At 39.2% G+C, this 24,551-nt stretch overlaps 1 protein-coding gene across 1 annotated transcript in view; it reads left to right on the forward strand.

Moving 5' to 3' along the window:
• The window catches only part of tmem132c (transmembrane protein 132C), a 164,009-nt gene that overhangs the window by 129,426 nt on the left and 10,032 nt on the right, over positions 1 to 24,551 (forward strand). The window contains exons 5-6 of the mRNA XM_023343006.1: positions 7,259 to 7,402; positions 17,820 to 18,028. Of these exons, the coding sequence (XP_023198774.1) occupies positions 7,259 to 7,402; positions 17,820 to 18,028 (353 nt within the window). The remainder of the gene's footprint in view (positions 1 to 7,258; positions 7,403 to 17,819; positions 18,029 to 24,551) is intronic.

Raw genomic sequence — 24,551 nt, forward strand, 5'->3', positions numbered from 1 at the left:
ATATTTTCAAAAAGTGTAGCAATATGGTCATCGAAAGAGGTCGTATATGACTGAGTGTGCGAAATATGTAATAGGATAGAAATAGTCAGCACTTATTTGCGCTTCAGAAGGTTGTTTTCATGTAAGTTGGTCATGTTGGATCTTACGGTCATTGTTCGAGAAAACTGAATTTCCTATTGAGAAGTCCAACTTCTTTGGACCGTTCTCTTAATTTCTCCAACTACAAACTTCAACTTTTAAGTAAAAATGGAAGACAGACTACCATTCAATAGTAACAGAAAGACACTGTTTAAATCTTGTTGTATTTTTGTTTGAAAAAGTCTGTAGAAATAGTGAAACCTGGAAAACTTTTACTGAAGTGGCACTCGTCATAAAGTGTTTAATACCCACATAAATCATTCTGAACGACTCAACACCAGCACTTTTTACTTCACAGGTCTTTTGAAAGTATTTTATTTGTCATGCCCTTTGGATGCACACTGGCCTGGTCATTAAGTCAAATTCCAGAAAAAAACATTGCGGGAACGTTTCGCAGCTTTAATATTTCATTTCTTTCTGGTGCATTTCTTTTGTTTAGACCTTCACCTAGACGGTGTGAACGTGCCTTTTGTTTTTCAGACAAAGTAAAGAAACTAATTAGCAGCAAGGACAAATTGAAAAAAAAGTATTCCGCCTTAAAACAAACAAAAAAAAGACATTTCGCTCACTTTATAAAGTAAACACTGAAATTAGAGCCGAGTATTTAAAATAGAATAGAATACTTACAATTGGAAAATTGCCTCAAACAAGGTCATGTCACCTAGTTGTCCATTTTTGTTTAGTTGTTATAGATTATTTCAGTCAGTCGGGGCAGATGGCCGTTCACACTGAGACAGATTCTTCTGAAGTTTCTTCCTGTTATAGGGATGTTTTTCTCTCCGCTGTCGCCACATGCTTGCTCAGTATGAGGTATTGCTGTAAAGTCAACCATTGTATGCAAGGGACTATCTAGTGTTGCTCCATGCTACACTAGTATGTTGCAAGTCTATTACTCAGTGGAATCTGTTTGGTTTATAAAGAAAACTTTATGAACTGATTTGAATAATGAACTGAACTTGACTGCATTGTTGGACGATTTGGATCAACTGGAATGAATTAACCCTTTTTTGTAAAGTGCCTTGAGATGACATGTTGTTAGTTTTTCTCTTGGCTGTCAAACTGTTGAGTCTCACGGTGGTCCCTGCATGAATGCAAACAGCAATTTTGGCGCCTTCAGTCACTTTGTAGATTTCCACCTAGAATACTGACAGTGACTGGGTTACTCTTTCTATCTAGTGTCTTCAGTATTGACTGAGGTACCAGATAATTAGGCCCTCAGCAGTACTATTTATTCTTAGTTGAAAGCTCTTTTTGTCCTCCACATGACTCCTCATTACATCTTCCTTTAAAGTGAGTAGATCAACCATCAAAGCAGCCATGGAGGTAATTCTCATTGTGCCATTCTTGACCGGCAATAATGAGCAGATCAGATTGCTGACCGCCGTGTACCTCAGACAAGTGGTGGCAGCCGAAAAGCACTCAGAGGTATGTTAAAAGGCAGCGAGGCATGGCGGTGGAGTGGAGAGGTTTTTGGTCCCAACTCACTCCACACCCTCCAACTCTTACACTTCAGCCATGTCCGTTCCATCAACCAGGAAGAAACAAGGAAAAGGAGAGAATAAAGACAGGCGAATAACTGGCCCTTTCTTAGGGAGCGTGAGGGTGGGAAACCAAGAGAGGGGCACAAGAGAGAGAGACCCTCATTAAAAGGCTGTGTCTTTGCTTCACAACCATCCCACCACTTCAATGCGCTGTCATGCAGTGATGTATCGCTCTGCATAGTGCTACCAAGGCCTTTATTCCCACTCTCCTCCATGTTTCTCGGCTCTATGGCCAATTAAACGCCCACTGGAATCGAGGGCAGGAAGTTTCACGTTGAGCACTGCACAGAAAACTGATGAAAGGACATGTCTCTTTTTGTCTGCTTAATAGCTTCAGGACACTGAGTGGCATTTAATGGCAAGCGTATGAATCATAAGTTACAAACTCCCACTTTAGGTTTCTGATTTGTGAAAATGTTTATCCGGCACATAAATGTCATGTAGAACAGGTTAGTTGACTATTAGCATAATTCATAGTGGCCCTTCAAAACAACAAGACTTTTACTTAATGACTTTGTGATGGTAGTACAAACATCTTGTCAGGTTTTTAGAGAAAATTGTAGAATGTCTAAGTTGTTCTTTATGTGCAACCATGCAAATGGTTAGTTTTGAGATAGCCACGGCACATGGAGCTTCACCTATGCTTTTCCAACATATTTAACACATAGCCCACTCTTGTTGCAGGACACACGAGGCAGTTTCTAAAGTCTCCTACTCAACACATGCTTGACCTGTTTGTTTGGTAGCTGTGGCTGGCAACACGGGGTCAGAATGTGGACGCATTAACACGGTTGTCGAAGCAGAATCTAACGTAACAGTGGGACAGCCGGCTTTGCTGCTTCTCATTCTGCCCATGTCACTCAGGCTGACACCATAAATCTCACTTATTTTCAGATCCAACCGAGACATGGGGAGAAATTACGGCCCAGAACACATTACCAGCCACAGCGGCGTGCTGAATGCTAACAGAGAGATCTTTGATAAAGCAGACAGGGAGTTCTCCCACAGATTATTGAACAAGAGACCCCTGTCTCCAAAACTGGAGATTGTAAGGTTTGCTTGTAAGAGGAGCACAAACAACGGCATCAGCAAGAGAGAGCTAAATGTATTTTAAAGGTTAATGAAGGCATTTTTTAGAATGTTAAGCAATATTTACGTAGAACCTATAAAAAATGACAAACAAGTAAATGAAAGGGCCAGTAGACACATGTGCATTTAGATTTCATCATGATGTTTTGTGTGACGTTCCTCCTGCAGATTACTTGGGAGCTGGTGTCAGTTTAGATTAGACTAAAACGTTTTGACTTTGTGGAATAATTTGGAAATTATGCTTAAACTAGATTCCAAAAAAAATAACATTATGACACAGTTTTTTTAAATAGCTTACTGGAGAGAAGTGCAGCGCTCATTATTTACCTTACAGTCCTCTCACCATTAAGCATAATGTCCCCAACCTCTATTTGATTTTTATTAAGCTAAAATAAAACATGCTGGTGGTTAATACATTTGGCGGGAGGTCCAATTTTTTTCAGATCCGACCAAGAAAATCATTTCCCAAGTTTAAACGATTGATGGAAGTATTCCTAATATTGTTTTGAACAATATAATATTGGTATTGTACCTCTAGCTGAACCACAAGATGTACAGCTAGACTTGCCAATGTTGTAAGGGTTCATACAGTTTCTCATGAATCTATTTTATAGAGATCTTTTGTAAGGACTGCAGTATCTCTATTCAGCCGCTGGAATCCCTTAATGGTTTATGTGGCTCTCCAGAGTCACCCTAAATATGCCATACTGCACCAAACTCTAAGCTGCATTCATGCATAGGCCAATTCACTTAGAACCCATGATTATCACAAAGGTTTGCTTGGATTATTAATCACCGTGTTTATCTTTGAAAAATTTATATTACAATAAAAAGAAAAACGATGTAAAAAAAATATATTATGCTAATATTAAAAATCTGTCAGAGGTGTAAATATAATATAATAAGTAATATATATGATTTTGACATTTTTAGTAACTCATATTCAGATCTGACTTGCTTTCTATCCTGTAACTTCTAATCAGAGAATAATGTGACCACTGGATTTATCATTAGACGTCAGAAGTGAACAAGATCTCATGTTTGCTGTTAAGAATGCATTTCTGGGTACAAGATGAAGTCGTCATCAAACACTTTTAAAGTACCGCAGCAGACTGAACAGGACAGCGGCATGGTATTTTTGGTCAAATTTTAATTTGGGGCCTGAAACATTTCAAATGCTGATCATATTGAAAACTCATCAGGCACTGGGCAAATTCTCCTACTCTCAAAAGCCCACACTTCATTGTGTCTCTATTCACACTGCTGTAAGCTTCTGACTTGCACCACTGGTTTCCATTTTGTGTTTAATTGCGCTGTCTGTGTTTAAGTGTGTGGACCACTGATGCATCGCCATGGAATCCCGCTGTGGCTTATTACTGCCAGGCTCCGCTATCTGCTGTTCCTAACCTGCTGGGTCATTTCCAGCTGCTGTAATCTAACATTAGCCTCAGCTTTCACCGGGTCCCAGCCATTTACCCCACTATATATTATAGATGACCCCCTGGAAATGGAAGAATCCCAGCAGACATGGAATTAATTTACAGCAGTCCTCAGTTTTAAGGAAAATTGAATCAAAGTCGGTGCCACAGACGGAGAGGGGTTTTATGTTGCTCCATAACACTGTCACAGTCTATAAAACTTGAATGAAAAGCTATTTGATGATTAAGTGTTTTTTTTTTATTTTTTGTTATTCTTTGCTATCTCTTGGCTTTCCTAATAATCATTTCACTATAAAGTCACAAAGTCTCCTAAAGCCTAGGCTTCTTTCAGTCGAACCTAATCCCCATTTTTTTTTTTTGAATGAATGAATGAATTTCATTTGCAAGCTCACAAACACAAGGTAAGTCTTTAGAAACCGAGCTGACAGCGCGTGTTCATATATATTGTGGGACCACGCATGAATGTGGACGTGAAGTCAGTCACGTCGGCGCTCATCAGGTTTCGTAGGAAAACTCTAAACAAATGTGACGTTTAATTCTGCAGAGATCCCTCCACTCCAGAGGTAGATCCTTCTTTTTTAAAAGAGAAAGGGAAGAAAAAGCTGACAATCCTCAGTACTAGCATGGCTTCAACACAAAGGGGATGATGGAGGAAAAAAAAAAGGATGCCTTAGGGTTCCTGACTATTGAAATGAAGGATATCGGGGAGAGGAGCCTTTGTCAAAGACGGCACCAATAGTAGAATGAGAGCGGCTCACAATGAGGAACTTTTGTTAGGCTTTACAATTAGATGAAGTAATTTAAGCTCACCTATATAAGGAGTCCTGTTTGCTGTACAGCACAGCCATTACAGCTGTCCTTGGCATCAGAAGGAGCTATTTGCAGAGTTTAGTGTCAGCATAAGTTCAGTACAGCTTGTGTAGTAGTCCATCCATTGTACTTTGGTGAGCTCACAGCGTAAAAGTTACCTTGTAGTTACCCTAATTGGTCCCAATTACCGACACTGACAAAGGCGCTGTGTGTTAGTGTGTGTCTGTAAAAAAAATTTAAGGTTTCTGTTCAGAGTAATGAAGTTGTGGCTATGAACTCAGGAACCAGAGATGTCTGGACCATTTAGTTCAATTACAGTCTTCTGCAGTGCAGGTGAAAAATTGGAGGATGTGAACTAATTGGGTATTAAATAACAATATGCACATAAAGAACGAATGTGTCTCAGAAGCATCTGGTTCACTTATGGTAAATTTACGAAAGCTTCTTGTTGTATTCCTACATCATTTTTAATAGTAAGAACATTAAAATCCTTGATAATTAATTATTAATGCTATTAGTTGAATCACAGACAATCCAGATCTAACAAGACACTAACAAGATTAATAGTCTGCTTGTTATTTTGACTCATTCTGAAACATCTCCTAAAATATGGAAAACAATGCACAAGTCATCTGTTTTATTTGCATTTAAACACAAATGATCCACCCAGTCATTCATCCATCAGGCCAGCCAGCTATCCATTGATTAGACAGTTTGGTACAGATCAATTTCAGCATTCGGTTGGTTGGTTGTTTTTTTTTTTTTTTGCCAAATTGTTGGATTGATCCAGCCTGATTCTGAGTCCTGAATTGAATTTGATGATGATGAATCTGCGGAAGAAGCTGAAGATTAAGGCGACGGCAGTGAGGTCTTCCAATCAAAACACTTGGAGCTCGTCTCTGAAGATAAATCGTCAAATTACCAGTGAAAATATACTAATAGCTCATCTGTAATTAAGAGTTTGCCTGCTGATCATGTTTAGAAATAATGGTTTTTGTTTCAGTGCCTATTGATAATTGTGTAAATTATGTTTTGTTTGATGATTTATATTACAATGTAACTAAAAATAGATACATGAATAAATACATATAACCTCTACTATTACAATTTTAGAGTTACTAAATTGAATTGAGATGTGACTAAATACATAATTTTGATCATTTAGTCTACATATTACAATTATTTTATTGTTGTTTTGGAGATAAAAAAAAAAAGTACATGCAGTTTAATGCACTAGTCATTTAGTATAATCCTTTGAATACTTAGTAAGTTGTTTTACAGTAAAATTTTACGTTCTTAGATTGCATTTTGAATATTAAATCCATCCATTCATCTATGGCAGACCTAGACTATCTGTAAATAGAAATCTTGTAACAACAAGCAGGATCCAACGAGGCACGAATAAAGAAAAGGCTGTCAACAATGACAAGCACTGAACACAGTAAACCAAGCACTATGCACTGTTAAAAATAAGAAGATGCAACACACAACGTGGAAATCTCAGAAAAAAAATAAATACAAAATAGGTGTGCTGTGAAAACAAAAACAAAGAAACCTGCAGTGAACAAAGAAAGAGGCAGAATTCAATAAAAACAGTAGATTTACCTGCAGGATGTGTAATTTTTTCCAACTAAAGATTACATGGACGAGTAATAAGCATTAAAAAAAGATGAAGATTAAACGTACCAAACCAGAAAGCAATTAAAGTCATTAATGGAAAGAACAAAAAGATAAAAATCAAGCTCAACAGAACATGTAATAGAGGTATTATTTTGATTACTCCAAATTTCTTCCTCTGCTGTTTCACCAACCAGAGACACACATGTTGACAAAATTTCTGCATATTCTTTGCAATACATTCAAGTTGTTTTATAACAAATATGCTCATATTTAGCTATTCTTTTTACAGTGCAACTATGGACAAAGTATGGATGATTTCAACTAGAACAAACAATAAAAAGAGACGTAATATTGAAGCTGCCCTACCAGGGTAACAAGTAGTTCCACCAAGTTGCAGGCAGTGTCTTAACACTTAACGCGTTTGAAAATATCAAATTTATCCTATGATAGAGTAAACCAGCCAATCACAAATGGAGGATAGTGTTTCAGTGGATAACACCTTAAATATACAAGCTCACCCATTTCCATCGGCTCCCTTGTTTCTGATCTCTGTAAGCCGGTTTCTGCCAATCAGTTTTTGTGTGGCATTCCCTTGACCTTTGTTGTCTTTTCTCTTTGTAGGACACTGAGATCCTGAACACTGCTGTCCTGACCGGGAAGACAGTAGCCGTTCCAGTAAAGGTAGTGACCATCGGAACAGACGCCTCTGTCACCGACGTCTCTGAAACGGTGACATGCCGCTCGACGGATGAAGACGTAGTGAAGGTCAGTAAGGTGAACTGAAAATCACAACTTTCTGCAGCTTTGCTACAATAAACAGGCTTTGTCAGCTACTTCAAGTGTTTACTGATGATTTTGTTGAGTTTGTTAAAACATGAGAAATGGCAAGTGTTGTATTTATCTAAGTATATGGCTTAGAGAAAGATTTACCTAGTAATTAACTTTGTCACAGTTGTTACTTTACGATGATGATGTGTTATACTTAGGGTTGGTGTCCTGCTCTCCAACATGGCCTCCCATAAAGGCCAGATTTGTTCTGGCTTTTATGGATTGTTGTTTTACAACTCAATAATGAACCTCTCTGCAGCTTTACCCTGCAGAGGCCAGTACTTTACCCAGTACTGGTCTTCATGATGTTGTTCTCCAACAAACCTGTGCGGCATTAAAAGAATATCAAGAGTCAGATTGAGCTTAAACACATACACCTGTACTGTATTTAGTACTTGGATGAGTTCTAAAAACAACATCCCACTGGGTTTTATTTGGAAGTCTTAGGGTGAAGGGGAAGAAATCAAATGTACAAAAAGTACAATGTTTTATGATTTTTATTTCCAGGACATTTAAAAATGATTTATTCTTTTGTTTACACTTCACAATTATTTACTACATTATTCTGCCACATAAAATACCAATGGAACACATTAAGGTTTGTGATTTTAACATTTAAATGATGAAACGTTAGAGGTGTATGGGGACTTTTGCAGTACACTGTATGTGACAATCTGCCGATTTTGTTTTAATAGCTCCAGTTAACACTGTGTAGTGAACATAAGTCACTACACAGTGAAAAGTCTCCTGCAGTTTTAAAAATATGACCTCAGATATCAGGGGCTCCAAAGAAGACACTCGGCTTGCAGAATTTCAACAAATCAATCAAAAAGCAAATATTTCTCTACATCTGTCTCTATGGAAAAGAACGTCTTTCTTCTTCTCAAGAAAGAAGTCCCTTCGATGTACCAAGACAGAATAAAGCAAATAGTTTGTCATATAAGTGACACATAATGGAACAAATCAAACTCTGAAACCATGAAATGTTACGTTTCTGCTAACGATGCACACGCGGACATAAGTAATCAGAATAAATGGCCAACCATAATAAAAATTTGATTAATTACTTTTGTGCTCCTGTAGACAACATGTGGATTATTTAATCTGGATACATTTCAATCAAGAAATTTTGCACAAGTAAACATAACTAGTGCGCCTGCTCTGGCTTAGGTTTAACAGTGCAGGGAGGATCGACTTTAGAGTCAAATTTGAGAAAAGTCTGCTGCTGCTGAGATATGTCTCTAAATAATGTTTCCAGTTACAATCTTTTATTATGCAAACATAATTTATTTATCTTTATTTTGGGAAGCACTCAGTTTGTGCTGTGCAGAATACGGAATACTTTACAAAGTTATAATATTGCTGCAACTTAGAAGGAAATGCGTAAAGTGCTCCGTCTTTTAAGACGTATTTTTCTTTTTACACCAGCGTTGCCCTAATGTAGAGGTGGAAACAAGGTTTTCCCTTCATTATGTTTGAAGGCACATGTTGCTTTCCTGGATTCAGATTTTGACAGCTAAGGTTAGGGGTATGACTGGTAAGGCGGTGTTGGGAATATGCTGTTTGCGTACATTTGCATCTCATCTGCCCACTGTAACTCCACATGTTGCAGCTGCATTCTGTATAATGAAGCCATGCCTATTAAAACACTGAACCAATTCTCAATATTTTAAGCAGAAAAAGAAAAAAAAAAACAACAACTATGTGCCCCAACGTTTCATTTCATCTAGCCTGGAACTTTACTGTTTACATTTGCATTCACCAACAGGTCTTGCACGCACACACACACCCCATCCTGGCATTAAGTTGATATTTTAGAGCTCACCTCTGACTCAGAGTATTGCTGCTGTGTTTCAGCTGCTCACAGGAATATTAGAACTGAAACGAGCCAAAACAACAACACAAACACACTCTGACGGTGTCTATTCATGAGTTCTTTTGGAAAACCTTCCATATTCATGTTAGCCATGAACCCAAGGAAGGGGTTGTGAGTGAGCGTTCACAACCCCTGCTGCCAGGGAGGATGGCTAGGGGATGGTATGATGTGTGCACACCTTCCAGTTGCACTGAAATGAGCTACAGCTTGCAGTATGCAGAGCAGTCTAGGCAGCTTGTCATGTTAACTGTGTGAACACGCCGGAGACGGACTCGCCCCACCTACACGCTTTCCACTCCCTTGCTCCTATCTGCCGTGGATTGTATCTGTCTGGTGAGTTGTTAATTTCCTGGGCTAGATCCAGCGACAGCCCTAATGTGTTCTGTAAGTATTCTGCCGCTAGCCGCCTAATGGGTTTGATTAATGTGGCAGCGGATCCTCCTGGACGTTTACGTTGCTTTGCGAGGCAGAATGACAGAGAGCATGTAGCGCAGAGAGGCAGACCTGCCCTCGGCCTGGGTGGGACACTATGAATGTACGAGACTTTAAAACGCCTGCTCGATAAGTTTTTTGGGGTTTCTTTTTAAACCAAGTTTATCGGTGAGACCAATCAGAAGGCAGGATTTTGTATGTAAATTGAAGAAGAAAGGCTTACATGTCCTGTATTTCTAAAAAAAAATCATCCAGCTTTAGAAGTATACAGTTCCTGTTATATTTATTGGCACATGAAGGTGTTCCAAAAGCCTTCAATTAATTCATCTTATACTCAGCTCGGGTGTGAAACTCATTTTTTAAATTTTTTTGGTCCATATCAACATTGTGAATGTCCTCTAAGAGCTGGCTGTGGCAGAGTGTATCAATAAAACTCTAAAAACAAAATAAAAATAAATATACAATTGTAAATCTGTTAACAAACTTTTAAAATATTGTCGCTCTCTCTGTATATGATGAGTACTAACTAAAATTTAATTATATTTTCTTTTCACATTGATGTAATTTGGCACTATACGAATGAAAACCGAGTTGATTTGACTAATAAAGTCATATTTTAGCATTCAGCTGTTATCTTGAAGTTCTATTTATGTGCCTCTCTCTTGAGGGCCACTTAAATAGCTTTGGCTGGCCAGATCTGGCCCACGGGCCTCGGGTTTGGCACATGTTTTAAAAATATCCAGCCTTAAATTTGATGATATTTACTCAGTTGAGAAAGAAAAATCCATTGCTCTGAAATTTACAAAATCAAAGGTGTCACAACTATTTGAAAGTGATAAAAAAAATCATTTAAAAATAAATGTACCTTAGGCATTTTTTAAATTAAATTTTACTTTCTAAATTGATCAGTTTTCTATGAATTTCTAATAAGTAATCTCCGACTTTCAATTTACCAGGGGAAATACAGAGGACTATTGTTTTAAGCCTCTGGCTACAAGGATGGACAAGTTCTCATTTGTTTTGCCACCAGACTCAGGTAAGGACAGTCAAAAAAAAAATACTTTAAAGCTCGCTGGTTGGAAACTGCAACAAAGTGCATCACTTTGGAGGTCGCTAGAGCCCTTTGTGCACTGCAGGGTCCGGTCTGGCCCAGCCCGGCTCTGCTCGACCCGGTCCTATTGGTGCTATGGCCCTGATCATTTTGCATTGAGCAGGATACGTCACGTAAATCGGATTCTTGCTAAAGCTACCCAGGCCCAATCTGCCCAAAGACCACAGAACAGTTTTCTTCTTGGGTCTCCCGTCCCATTTTTTTCTGTATGCGCTCATGAGTGAGGAAACTGAGGGAAACATTTACCTCAGACTTACATTTAACAAAAAAATAAATAAATAAATCTCATCTGAATGTTGTCTCCTTTCTATCCTTAAGAAAAAGATATAAAACTTCAGATATTTAACAAAGAGATATTAACGTTCATGGAAAACCTCACATAACCTTATATTAAAGCAGAAAGTATGGCGGCTGTAAGAAAGGCTTACAGTATTCAATTATGCCGCATGAACTGATCAGTACAGTATCGCGAGGGAACGCAAAATAATTTTTTCCCCCATGTCCCCTCGAGGGCTCCGTACGTCTCTGAGCTGGACTCGCGGCCAGCTGAATTACCTCTGCGGCTGGTTTGATTTCCCCGCTAGAGCGACGCCAGATGCGGAAATCCCATCGTTCACAGCCTTGCCGACTTGCCGACGGTTGGAAAAATTGGAGAAATGTTGCTTACATTTACCATTAAAATCTTTGGCTGAAGAGGCGATTGTAATCCCAGTGTAGGGTAAGAATATATTATGACGGGAATTTATTGATGCAGCATATTGAAATGACGGCCATCGAGAAAGTCTAGTGCTCCTCTGATCCAGAGATCTGATCTTTGTCCCGCCTCCGCAGCCAACGCACCAATCAACAGCTAAATCCAAACCGGCCCGGTCTGGCCGGCCCGATTGGAACCACAGCTCTCGGGGTTCCAGGGAGCCGGGTGGTACCGGGCTGGAAGTGCTAATGCAAAAAACGATCAGGCCCAGGTCGACTGGGGTCCAGTGGTGCAGTGGAAAAGGGTCTTAAGTCTCCATGACAACTATTATTTGCGATCTACATGCCAACTGGTGGTCTGAGAGTACTGCAATTACTATCCAACCATCACAAATGTAAACATGTTGGTTAAACCCTTTTAGAACTTCAAGTGGAATGCTTTACTAAAATTGAGCTTCTAGGCAACAAACACCCCAGATTGGTTTGGTGTGAAATGAAAAATTTTACACCAAATTTCACACCTTGTGGTCGTTGCAAAGTATGGTATCTGTGATGCTGCGGGCCTGTTTCTCTCACATTTCTGTCAGCTTTGCAAGAGTGCCTGGCACCGTGAAATCAGGAGATTTTAAATGAAAATCTGTCGCTGTTCACTACACTTCAAGAACAGAGAAAGTTTTTATCAAGAGCATCAAATATTCTTTTCCTTTTACTGAGTATTTTGAACTGCAAATTATTGCTAAGCAAGTTAAAAGGGGGGAGAAAAATCACAAGATCATTTTTTTTTTCCAGAAAAAATAAATTTTTACTGACCACGAGTAATTTAGACTTGAATATACTCAGTTGAATTGCAAAATGTTTAAACGTCTCTACCCTGGTTGAGCTAGAGTGATTTTGCAGAGGAATAGTCTGAACTCTCTCTCTCTCTGTGTGCTACAAACTTGTGAAATGTTATTGGAAGGCAAAAGTGGCTTGTATAAAAGTATTGACAGCTGGAGTACCAATTAGTTTGGCACCTGCAGTTTTGTTAAAAACAGACATGGGATTTATTTCTCTGCTACATTAACATGTTCAATTTAAAGTTTGGCGTTTTCAGCATGGGATTATTCTACTGCATAAAAGATTAAATTAGTTTATTGCCTTTTTACATAATCCCAACCAGGAGTGTCACTATAATAGCCGTGAAATAGTAACAGTAATAGGGTTGAAAAAGTAAACAGTATTAACGATTGGTATTTCAGCTTTTGTGGCCTATTAGCATCACAGAACCGAACCAGATGCTGTGAAGATTTCTGCCGAAACGAAGCCACGAAAACGGCAGACACGTGGGGGCTGTCAAAGGCACGACTGTCCCAGCAGAGTGCAGTTAAAGAGGGAGAGCTTAACAATGAGGCCTGTGAAGCAGCACAGAGTCCTCTGATATCTATATCAGTTCAAATTCTTTCTTTGGGAACCCTGGTGGAGTCCAATCTGCTCCATGACAGGCTGTAGTCAGGGGAGGAGAGCCCGGCCTTATGGGAACGTTCAAACGCCTCATTAGGCAACTCCACCAGTCTCTTTTACATTGGCATCCTGCAGCACAAGGGCATAACCAAGGTACTTTTTTGTCTGGAATGTTTATTCACTGGAGGAACACAGATTAAACACCCATTTAACGTTTGCATGTCCTCCTCGGTTGTGGGGAATTCTCTGGTGTTTGACTGTAGTCTTAGAGGAAGGCCTACAGCACGCCTTGCAGCTCTCCCATAAGGCCTTTGTTAGCATGCAAAGAGTTGTGTTAGTTTTAGTAATGTTATATAATTTTCTAGCTAAAAACTGTTTGTTTTGTTTTTTTTAAAAAGGTCTATATCTTGATTTCCATTACTTGTACCTTTCTGCTGTTTGAAACTCATAAGAGATATGCTTATTTCCATGACTGAAAGTATAAAATGCCCAATGAAAGTATGAAGTTACATCAGGAGCGCCCCACTTACTCACCTACGCATTACACAAACGCCAGCCCAAACAAAAGCAGAGAATTCGCATTTGACTTTGTAATGCAAAGAATTATATGGCAGCTTACAGTGAGAAATGTTGTCCAGAAGCAGTAGCTTGGAGAACTGTTAACCTAGCCCCCTTTGAAGGGATTTGGAGAGTCAAGTCTGGCTTCCATTCACAGTTGCAAAAAATATATTAAAAAATGTGCAAAACCTGCAGATAAAGGTATTTTCTGCTCCAACTTTGACCTGGATGGTTGCTGATCTGGACATCCGTTCAATCTATTAATCACGCTTTATTCATCAAGCCCCTTTTCACACTCATTCATCAGCACATTCACACAAATCATGTATTTTAGCTATGCAGTGGATGTGCAAATCTGTGTGTTTTACTCATGAGGGTTTAACAGAACTACAATAGTTAGTAGCTGTCCAAATAAAAGTCCATGGAAACAATTTCTAATTCCACTCAAGCTCCATGGTCCTGTTCAGATCTGGTATTAACATGGCTGATCTGACCGTAAGCAGGCCGATCTAACAGTGACGGGTCACGCCTGGTATTAAAATCTCTGCTTTACATGCGGGCTGTCAGCCAGGTCCACTGGTGTTTCTGTAACTTAATAGATACTTTAAATAACTTAAACTACATTATTATAGGGCTAAGATTAATCTTGTTGTCATCTTGTTGTTTCCTATGTCACCTGTGTTGGTTTAAAAACAATTTAACAGAAGAAATCGGCTGAGATCAACAGAATGTGTCGCCAACAGAGGACACATGAAAAGTAAAGACTGCTGTACAAAAAAGTAAAAAGAAGTGTTTGTTTTTTTAGCTGCTAAACTTTCTGCTTATAAGCAACACATAGTCACTTTAGCGGGTCTGGCTGTTTACTCCCTGTGTGAGCTGTCTGTCCTAACTGGGCCTTCTCTCTTAGGTTTGGGTTAATTGTTTTGTAATCCTTTGCAAATGGTGCTTCTCTCACAGAAAGATTTTATTGGTAGTGAGGAGAAATCAATCTTTCTCACCGATTTTCTTCTACAACGTCACGCATCTGTCTTACATAGATGATCTTTGCTAGTAAAACGCAAACTATGGCCTTTACGTTGTTGTCAATGTTTTGGGCTCTTATTCCTGTTTAAAAGACTATTTTTTGTCAAGAAATGAGCCCATTCTATGAATCTCAAGGTCATTCCATGAATCATCTTGGAGCTCAAGGTCGTTCCGTTACACTTCTCATCACTACCCATATATGGCACTTCCTTCGTTTAGTAGGTGGGACTCAAAAGGTTCTTTTTGTTTCAGAAATGTTTGATGACATGAACACTTAGGGGCATCAGATGCTGGTAGTAAGGTAAATCTGCAATCAATCAATCAATAATCTGAAAGGAAAACAAAGCACATCAATGACTATCAACCAAGGGCAACATTTTGCGGGGATAGATATTTTTTTCTTTATATAAACAGCCTGCGCATATTTGACCTCACACAATATGACATGTTGTATTTCAGGGCTGTAATTTACTCTGCTGAGCTGTGCAGGTCAAGGTCAGACTTATTTATGGAGAAAGTAGTAAAAAAAAATGTCAAAATTCACAGCTATTTGAGGTTTCTTTGCAGCCAGTATTTTCAGAGTCTGTAGAGTTCGTAAGCCGTCTTTTATATTCTTTCTTTTTTGTCACTTCAGGTCCATGAGTCAGCCAACATTATAAAACTTTAAGCATATTGTAGAAAGAAGTAGTTATTTTTGATTCCTATATCTTGCATGGTGAATATTCTAACCTGAACTGAGTTGAAAGCTGACTCATCTGAAATATCTCATTCTATAAAGGGCATATAATTAATCACGACAGTGTGATCTTGAAAAACAGATTCCCAAATAAAGCTTGTCCTTAGATCTGAGAAAAATACCTGGGAAAAAGACTCACTGAGATAAGCATAAATCACTAACTGATGATGTGCAGAGCCACTTTTTTTCTACGGAAAATGGAAAAAACATTTTCTTCTATTACTTTTTAATTTTCAAGCAGTTTTATTCAATGCAGAATTGCAAAAATTGGCTTTGATTTTAAGCTCACTATGCTGTACTTGCATCATATTGTTTCCTTGGTTTCTTGCTGGAGTTTGCATCAGTTTGTGAACAAGCATGCATGTGGATGAATTAAGATTAAAGAAAAAATACACTGTTAGATATCTGATTGCAGTTCCAGTCTAGCTAAAGGAAAAAACAAGTTTCAGTACTGTATGAAAGTTCACTTTAAACTTTCTCACAGTTTGTCATGTTACATCCACAGACTTCCATGTATTTTTCTGGGATTTTATGTGAGAAACCAACCCAAAATAGTGAATCATTGTGACTTGACATTGTGAGCCCCTTTGACAATGATACTCCTAAATGAAACACGGTGAAACCAGTTGCCTTCAGCTTTATGTAACCTGGCCGTATGTTGTTTAAGCTCATTATAAATAAATCTCAGAGGTTTGCTGGAGAATCTTAGTGAATAATCAGCATCACGAAGACCAAGAATCACACGGGACGCATCAGGAACATATCTGTGATGAAGCTTTAAAACTCTCACAGTGCCTCGTTCCAGCTCTTATCTGTCAAAGGAAAGAGTACGACACGACTGCAAACCTACCGAGACAGGACCATCCACCTGAACTGACAGGGTGACTAAGGAGAGCATTAATTAGAGAAGAAGACATTAGTTGTGCTTTTTGCAAGTGTGGCAGTTTGAAAGCTATTGGTGAAAAAAGTTCCAGTAAGATTATTTTAAAGTTTGTCACAAGCCATGTAGGATGCAGAATATATGAAACCAAAATTGAACGTTTTGGCCTACAAGCATCACCCTGAACACACTGGCAGTGGGGATCCTTTAGCTCAGTACGGAGAGAGAAGCTTTCCACAGTTGCTTGGAAGATTGATGAAGCTAAAGACAGAAAACCCCTGAAAGACAACCTGTTGTTGTCTTCAAAAAGAGATTCCATTTTTATCAGGACAACTCTGCTCAAATATCACCAAAGGTGTAATTGCAGTGGAATGTGGTTTTGCAAAAGTATTGACTCATGCAAGCTTAATATAAATGCATCTTGCACCCTTTTTTCTTCTGCTTTGTTGATTTCATTTGATTCAATATTGCAATAAAATGCACTGAAGTTTGATTTTGCAACACAACAAAATAAAGAAAAATAAAAAATGGGTAGAAATACTATTTCAAGGTACTGTACCAACAACAAACAGTAAAAAGGATGAATGGCGCTTTCATATTTAGATGTAAACTATCAAGTAACGGCAGCAAATTCCCTCCTTACATCCAACCTGCCCTGAATTTAGAGGAAAAGTGTAGTTCCACAAAAGCTCAAATTGCCGGCTTCTTGTTGGAGATGAAAGGCGAGATTCTCACACAAGGCTTCGACTTTATTCTGTCACATGCAAAGTTTTCTTGCTATTCACAGAGGAAATGCTGCTCTGGCTTTATGATGAATGGGTATTTCCAGTTTTATCTCACTGTGGAGAAATAACTTGGAAGGAAAGAGGAGAGATATATCCCCGGATCATCTAATTCCAATATGGCTCCAGCTACATGATAAGATCGATAAGATTGACAAAGCACCCAAAAAACAACAAAAAACATGTCTCCAATGTGATGCTGATTAATAACGTGTCTGTGTTGTGCGAGTCCCTTTGGACTGTCTATGTTATGTCTAGATTTCTAAGATAAAGAGGAGGAGGACTGTGGATAGAGAGGAGAGAAGGATCAAAGAAAAATTGATTCTTTTACGAAGTTAAAGAATCAAAGCAACAAAGACGCAAACAAATTCATTCCTTAAGGTAATTTGCAATGTGTTTTTAATTTGCAAAACAAATGGTTCAGAGTTGGATTATTTCATCTGCACAAAGCTGCTCTGCTCTTTCTACTTCGCATCTGCTTGCTACTTTTCGCTTTTAGACCCAAACGCCGCCTCGCAGACCGATGTCCGGTTCAAAGAAGTCATTGCAGCCCTTCCTCCACCTTTCTTGAGTGTCAGCCTCATACTGAGGAGGACCTTTCATCTTGTTCAAAGTTGTTAGAGGAATACTGCTGTATATCAGGGGAGAGCTCAGAAGAGTAAACCCTGTAATAAAGCTATAGGTCAGAGCATGTGTCCGGCACGGTGTGTGTTTCTGTGTAATTCGGTGTGTAGCTACCCAGCGCGGCTGTCAGAGGAGCTCCATGGTAAAAGCCGCCTTTTCCTAAACCCTCCCTTTGCTCCTCTCCCTCCCCCCTGCGCAGGTCTCTGACAGGTGCGACTACGTTTTTGTGAATGGCAAGGAGATGAAGGGCAAGGTGAAGATGATGGTGAATTTCACTTACGGCTACCTCAGCGCTCAGCTGGAGCTCTGCGTGTGGATCCCTCGCCTCCCGCTCCAGATTGAGGTGTCGGACACGGAGCTGAGCCAGATCAAAGGGTGGCGGGTGCCCACCGCCGCAACGGGTCAGAGGTAAGGCTGGACCCGGGGCTTTGTGAATCAGCTCTGTCCTACCTCATAAAGCATGTGAAAACTATGCACTAATTCTCCCCACAAGTAGAGCCTTATTAGTCCCTGTTTAATGTGTCTGGATTAAACATCGCCATTTATTCAAAGCAGGAAGTAGCTATTCCTGCTGTTGGTAGAATAACAGAAGACATTGTTATTACAGATGTAATCGGTCATCAATGACATTTTTATATATATTTTATATAAACATATTTTAATTTTGACACATAAACCTAGTTACCCCAAACACTGCATACATTTAATATTAGTTTCAAGGGTTTTGACTCTAGTATATTGTCCCTATTTTTGTTTTTGGTTGATGATCTATTGCCTGAACTCTTAATCAGTTACACAGAACAACTACTTTTCTCCAAACATTTTTTTTTACAATACACTTTTGCATTTATTAAGTATAGAATAAAACTGAAACAACGCTTAGTACTTAAAATGCTTTAAATACAAACAGTGAAGTCATTATTACATGTGTAATTGCAAATAACAAAGACTGAGTAACTAGAAGAATCTATAAAGATTTTGGTTTGATGTTGAAGGACTGCTATACTCATTGATGAAGTTGACTTGTCACAACTGTTAAATAATAGAGGAAAACGAGCTATTATTAAGTGATTAATTAGTAGCAGTAGCCATCCTGTTGCTTAATGGGCATGGTGGTGGTTTAATGGGCATGGTGGTGGTTTAATGGGCATGGTGGTGGTTTAATGGGCATGGTGGTGGTTGCCCAGTGGGTAAAATGAATGCTGAACATGTTCAGCCAGCACTACTGCAACATCCAGAAGTCTAAAACTCCAGCTGCTACTATTCCCATTTGTATTGTTTGGAACAGTAAGAATTTCTTACGATGTTCTCTTTCTCTGCATTACTTTAATAATATTAAACCAGCTTATTTTGATGTTCACATAGCAGCAGGAATATGTTTTATATATGAGCAGATTTCAGCTGATTTCTTGCCTTTCTAACACATTTTGCATGTGTTCAAGACTCGCTCACTCTACAGTTCCACTTTGTTACCCATAATTTCGCGTGCGGACTAATGTGTACGTGTCGATTTCTTGGGCCGCTGCTGACATCAGGTGTGAATTTTATGCTACTGATCCCATTAGAAATATTTAAATTATACAAGATGTTGAGGATAAGTTCGTATTTCTTGCAAGGAGTACAAAAAAATGCAGAAGCTGTGCAGCAGAAGGTGGAAGAGCAGCTCTGTTTTGCTGGAAAAAACTCGACTCCAGCCCTTTCTCTGCATTTTACTGTCTTAAACTACCCAGATCCATTTAGGGGTTTTTTTGTTTTTGTTTTTGTTTTTTACAAAAATTGCAGCCCATGGCAAATGTAGTGACCTTCTGGTGTTATAGGAGACTTTTGGAGACTCTTATTCTTCTTTATAAGTGATGGGTGCTGCAGTGACTGCAACAGTCCCTCCCAGCTGCATTCGCAGCAGGAGACGTTCCCTCTTCTACATCCAGAATGCAAATGAACCGTAGATGTGCAAAGCTGCCACTGGCTGAATTGTTGTTATTGTAAGCCCCAAAGTAGACCATGACATTAAAAACCAAACCAGGCTTCAAAGACCTTCTAGCTTTGTGTCTCTTTTGGGCATCCTGTGACAGCCTTCAGCCCAGATAAAAGCAAACTACTGAAAACAAGGACACATCTGGAGATGTTTTGGGGTGTTTAGTGGTCCCTTCTTTTAATCACTTCCATGATCGTATTCCTTTCTCCTACAGCCTTAATAATAATTACAGCAGATGAACAATTTTGGAAATTAGGTATTTACCTCATTTTGTGGAGGCGTCATGAACTGGACTACTGTGTGATTCTCATTGTACTTCAATAACACTTTCCATTGTTTTCAGTATTCTCAGTCTAATACCCCACGTTTATTTAGATTGTTGCTAATTTTATTGTATATATTGCACTTATTTGATGATTGGATACCTGAATTTCCCAGTTAACTAACTAACCAACTAACTAACGTCAATATCTTGCTTGAATGTGTCAGAGGTCCTTTCTTCTGTTTTATTAAATTGTGTCTCCTGCTGTGCGACGATTCAAGCTTGATAAGAACGAATTATATTTATAAAAAAAATAGATTCAAGATTTCCACTCTGAACAATAGACTAACATCTCTTGGTGATCTTTTTGAAAGCTTATAATCAGAGGTCTTTGAGATGCGCTACTAGCCTGATGAATAGCTTTTGTTACGGCCGATTTGTTTGAATTCTGTCTTTGAGAAAAATGAGATAATAACGACCGTGCTGTCGAGCAACTCTGCGGCTCTCTTCCCTTCACTTCAGTCCCCCTGCCAGTTCTTAGTTGATCACAAAATGGCTGACATGTGCAGTCCGGTTTGTCATTATTGTTGGCTCATGGTGGCCTGCCATTGCGTCTCTTAGTTGTCAGTAGGACAGCACATTATTAGAGCTGTCTCGAGGTCAGCCCCTCTCTCCTGAGGCCTCATCACTAGCGGCGCCTTCTGCCAGCGCTGCCATGTGTTGCCACTCTGCAGCAGCAGAAATCCGTCAGCCGACGGGAGCAGCCATCACCCTACCTGCAGTAATTACATCTGGAAATGCGTCGAAGTTGGACTCGGAGTCATCCCACGCGCCACTGTGTCTCCTCTAATTATCCGTGGCCCCCTCTTATTTTGAGTGACAGAGGTACAGCGTTCAGCTAATCTCGTGGCTTGTCGAGTGTGTTGCTTTTCCAGCTGCGTGTCGGCATGCACGCCTCCGTCAGCGGGGGACGGCCGAGGCGGGTTGTCATCGTTTGGCTCCGGCAGCATCACTGAGAGCTTTGTCTTCCGAGAGCTTTGTCTCACTGTGTCCTGCAGTCGTCTTTGTTTATCAGGGGAGAACAGGCGTGACCTTGAATGATGCCTCGGTGGGAATGTGCACTGGCCCGCCGTCCGCAAGCCCAGGAGGAACTAAGCCAATGAGCGACAATAACAAGTGGCTTAGTGCTCCCCGACCAGTTAGGCTTGGAAATTGTGGCCGTGCTGGGGCAGGCAGCAGAGAAATAAAAAAAAGAAAAATGGAAAGAGGCATCTGGCCTGTTAGTGGGATAGCTGCAGAGGTACTACTGACTCGGTTTTTGACTGACTCTGCCTGCACAGCTCACCTCTTCACTGCTTAAGCTCTGCCAAAAGAGCGACAAGATAAGCCCGCACAGACAGAGGAACTAAGTGTAGGCGGAGTACCGGGGCATGCATGACTACTTTAACACGCCTCTCCAGATATATTCATTCAGAATTAGTTTTCCCCGTTTTTTTAGCGATTAAAACATTCTCTTTTGTAGCCGGGTGGTAAAGTTTGGTTGAATGAGTGTACTGTTTCAAAGTGTTGGTTTTATTTTATATTGCAGTAACAATGCTATTGAATTATTTTGGTTCAGTTATGTAATTTTATTTGTTCCTTATATTTAGATATGTGCAGGTAGTTGGTCTCGGGTGCTGCACATTTTGACCGCCAGAGAGCAGTGTTTCAGGGTGATTGCTGTTTCCCAAGACGGGGCAGGAAATGCATCTTGTTGTCTTCCTGTATTGCCAAGCTACGTGCTGAACGTGGATGTGAACTGTACGTGTTTTATCTGCTGGAGATAGATTTGGCAGAAAATCGGTAAATATATACATCACTCGTTGAAATATGTCGGTACATTCTCATTTAAACAATAAGCAGTCAGTATTTTAATGAGATGGTGTGTTTGTGAAACGGATGGTTCAGGGAACCTGTATGTGCAGGGCGGCCATTTTCTGCACGAGATGATAAGATGTCTGGATATCGATGTGCTCCAGTATTAAGAGTGAACTGAGATGTTACTGTGGAATGTAAGTGTAGATAAAATAAGTCACATCACAATCACGCGCTTTAAATCAGTGTGGTGTAATGCAGCTCTCTGTATTTTGTTTGTGCGGCCAGAAGCCACCACCGTATTTCTTTTCTTGCCTTTTTATACGTTGTATTTTCCTTTTTGTGCATTTACTCTATTTTCGAGATTGCCACGTTTCAGCAGTAGCTACCTAATGTTTGGTACGCATATGTTCTGATTTCTGAACAAAAGTAAGAAAATAAGACAGCTTTGTTTAATCTGTTTCAACTGGAAATAAAATATACTGCACAGTTATTGTGTCATGTGAGGCTAAGTAATTCCCAGGCTACACTTTCATACAACCTTTAACAGACTGGACTGGAAGCTCTACAATGAAATTGAAAACACATGACCCCATTTCTAAGAAACAACTCGGCTATGTTACTCAAAAATAAAAAAGAAACAAATATCTAATGACTGTTTTATTAACTTCAACTAGCGAGAGCATTACAAGAAAATGACTGTCACAGGACAAACCTTAGATGACTGGATGGGTATAACGTTTGACTGTGTGTTCTATGACTTTGTATTTGTGTTTTTATGATGTAAAGAACTTTAAAATATCTTGATGCTGAAAGGTGCTATACAAATAAAATGTGATTGATTATTTAAAATGCATAAAATAGGGGTGGGGGGGACAGACTATCTCAATCACAAGACCAAACAATTTGATTTATGGTGACTAAGTTGGGTAGACTATGTGAAACTCAGAAGTTCAGATTTTATTTTTAGCTCCCACAAACGGGATGGTTGTTTTATATATCATAATGCATAGTCCTGCTTATTTTTTCTTCTCAAGTGTTGATATTGGCATTATGATGTTGTGACAATATGTTGCTGTTTTTTTTAACTCACTTCCTTGGGAATCAATAAAGATCAAATAATGACAATATTTTTTTTTAAAAATGCAATAACACTGCTTGTTCCTGTCCAAATAACCTTCACCGCTGTAGCAGATGACAAAATGCAGGGAAAGCAGCAGCACACACAAGACCAATACAGGCACGGCACATAAATATGCAGCCTCTCCTTTGAAGTCAGGAGTTGACTTGGAAGTAAATGAAGTGGAAAAAAATATTGCTTTGAGAGGCAGGTTGTTCTCGGGCACGGAGCGGTATTTGTTTATTAGATTAACCTTAGATTTGATTTTCAAGGCGGTTGCACAAACGTTGGCTCAGATTTATACAGTGGATAAAAACAGACGGACTTCTCCCATGGCTTACCTGCTCCTAAATTCAACAGTGTTGGTCATCTGTTGAATGTATTCATCTGTGTGTGTATTAAAATGCGTATGCAAATGAAAATTTGGTTATTACCGGTATGTTACAGCATAATATCAGTTCTGGCAATTCAGTTGCCAGTGGGTCACTTTTTTAAGAAAACTATTTTCAGTCAAAAGATACAAAATCCTGTAAAAGGATGGGCAGTGCCAAGTTTTTGCCACTTTTTTTCCTGTTCTGTTTTTGCTTTTCCTTTACATTTGAATGTTTCAGATCACCAAATAATATAAAAACACAAGACAAAGTCAACAAAAGTAATACAAAGCGCAATTTTCGAAATGTTATTTAATTTATTGAGAAATCAGATATTCTAACAACCCAGCCCTTTGCTAAATCATCAAGTTTTTTTGGGTGTTTTTTTTTTTTAGGAAGTTGCATTAAATTTCATTCCTAACACACAGACCTGGTTTCTGTCTGGAAACACAAACCTGGACTTATGATCTCACTCAGATCACTATCTCAATCACAGCAGCGCTCGCTCAGTTAAGGGCAATTTTCATGGTTCAACAATAAGAAAGAGGCTGGGCAAAAAATGGCATCAGCTGGAAATTTTCAAGACCAAAACCACCGCCGACCTACGAAAACATGGAGACCTGTTGCACATGAAAACATTTGATCGTCCTCACGAACGTCAGAATGGTATTCTGTTGACTGATTCGACATAAGTGGAACTTTTTGGAAGGTGTGGGTTGCAGTGCAACCGATGTAAAACTAAAGCAGCATTTTGAGTCTTTCTCAGTGACAGCTTCTGCGCGAAGAGTGTTTTCATTAGAACTATTTATCAGCACTAAGGTATGTCGCGTCCCTTGATCTGAAAACGATGTGATTTTAAGTTTACGAGCGGCCAAGAATAAAAAGGAATCAAATCTGCTCACCAGTCGATTTCCCTGTGCTTCTCTTTCTGTACAGACATTTAAAACTAAAATAGTAAATCAGGTTAAATAAGGTTGATTTTCATGTTTTGGACTGACCCGAACTGACCCCCAAATCATAAATTATTCTGTAAGGGTGACAGCTCGGAGGTATTCTCTCCTTAAATAACTTGGAGTTCATTGAAAAAGATGAATGGCCAAAATATGTGAGGGGGAAAAAAAGAAAAAAAATGCCAGAAATTATAAAAAGGATTTTATTGATTTGATGACAGTAAAATATCATTTATTCATTTGTACACATTAACAAATTCACAAGAATGCTTCAGTGGCTTGAACGAAACGGGCCAATCTGTTTTCAGTGGTTACAAAACTTCCAGAACCAGGAACGTAGTCTGTTATTTCTGTAGTAGGTAAAGAGAAGAAGATCGTTTTTAAAAGATCAAGGCATAG

Source organism: Xiphophorus maculatus, chromosome 12 (assembly GCF_002775205.1).
Source record: "Xiphophorus maculatus strain JP 163 A chromosome 12, X_maculatus-5.0-male, whole genome shotgun sequence".
Lineage (NCBI taxonomy): Eukaryota > Metazoa > Chordata > Actinopteri > Cyprinodontiformes > Poeciliidae > Xiphophorus > Xiphophorus maculatus.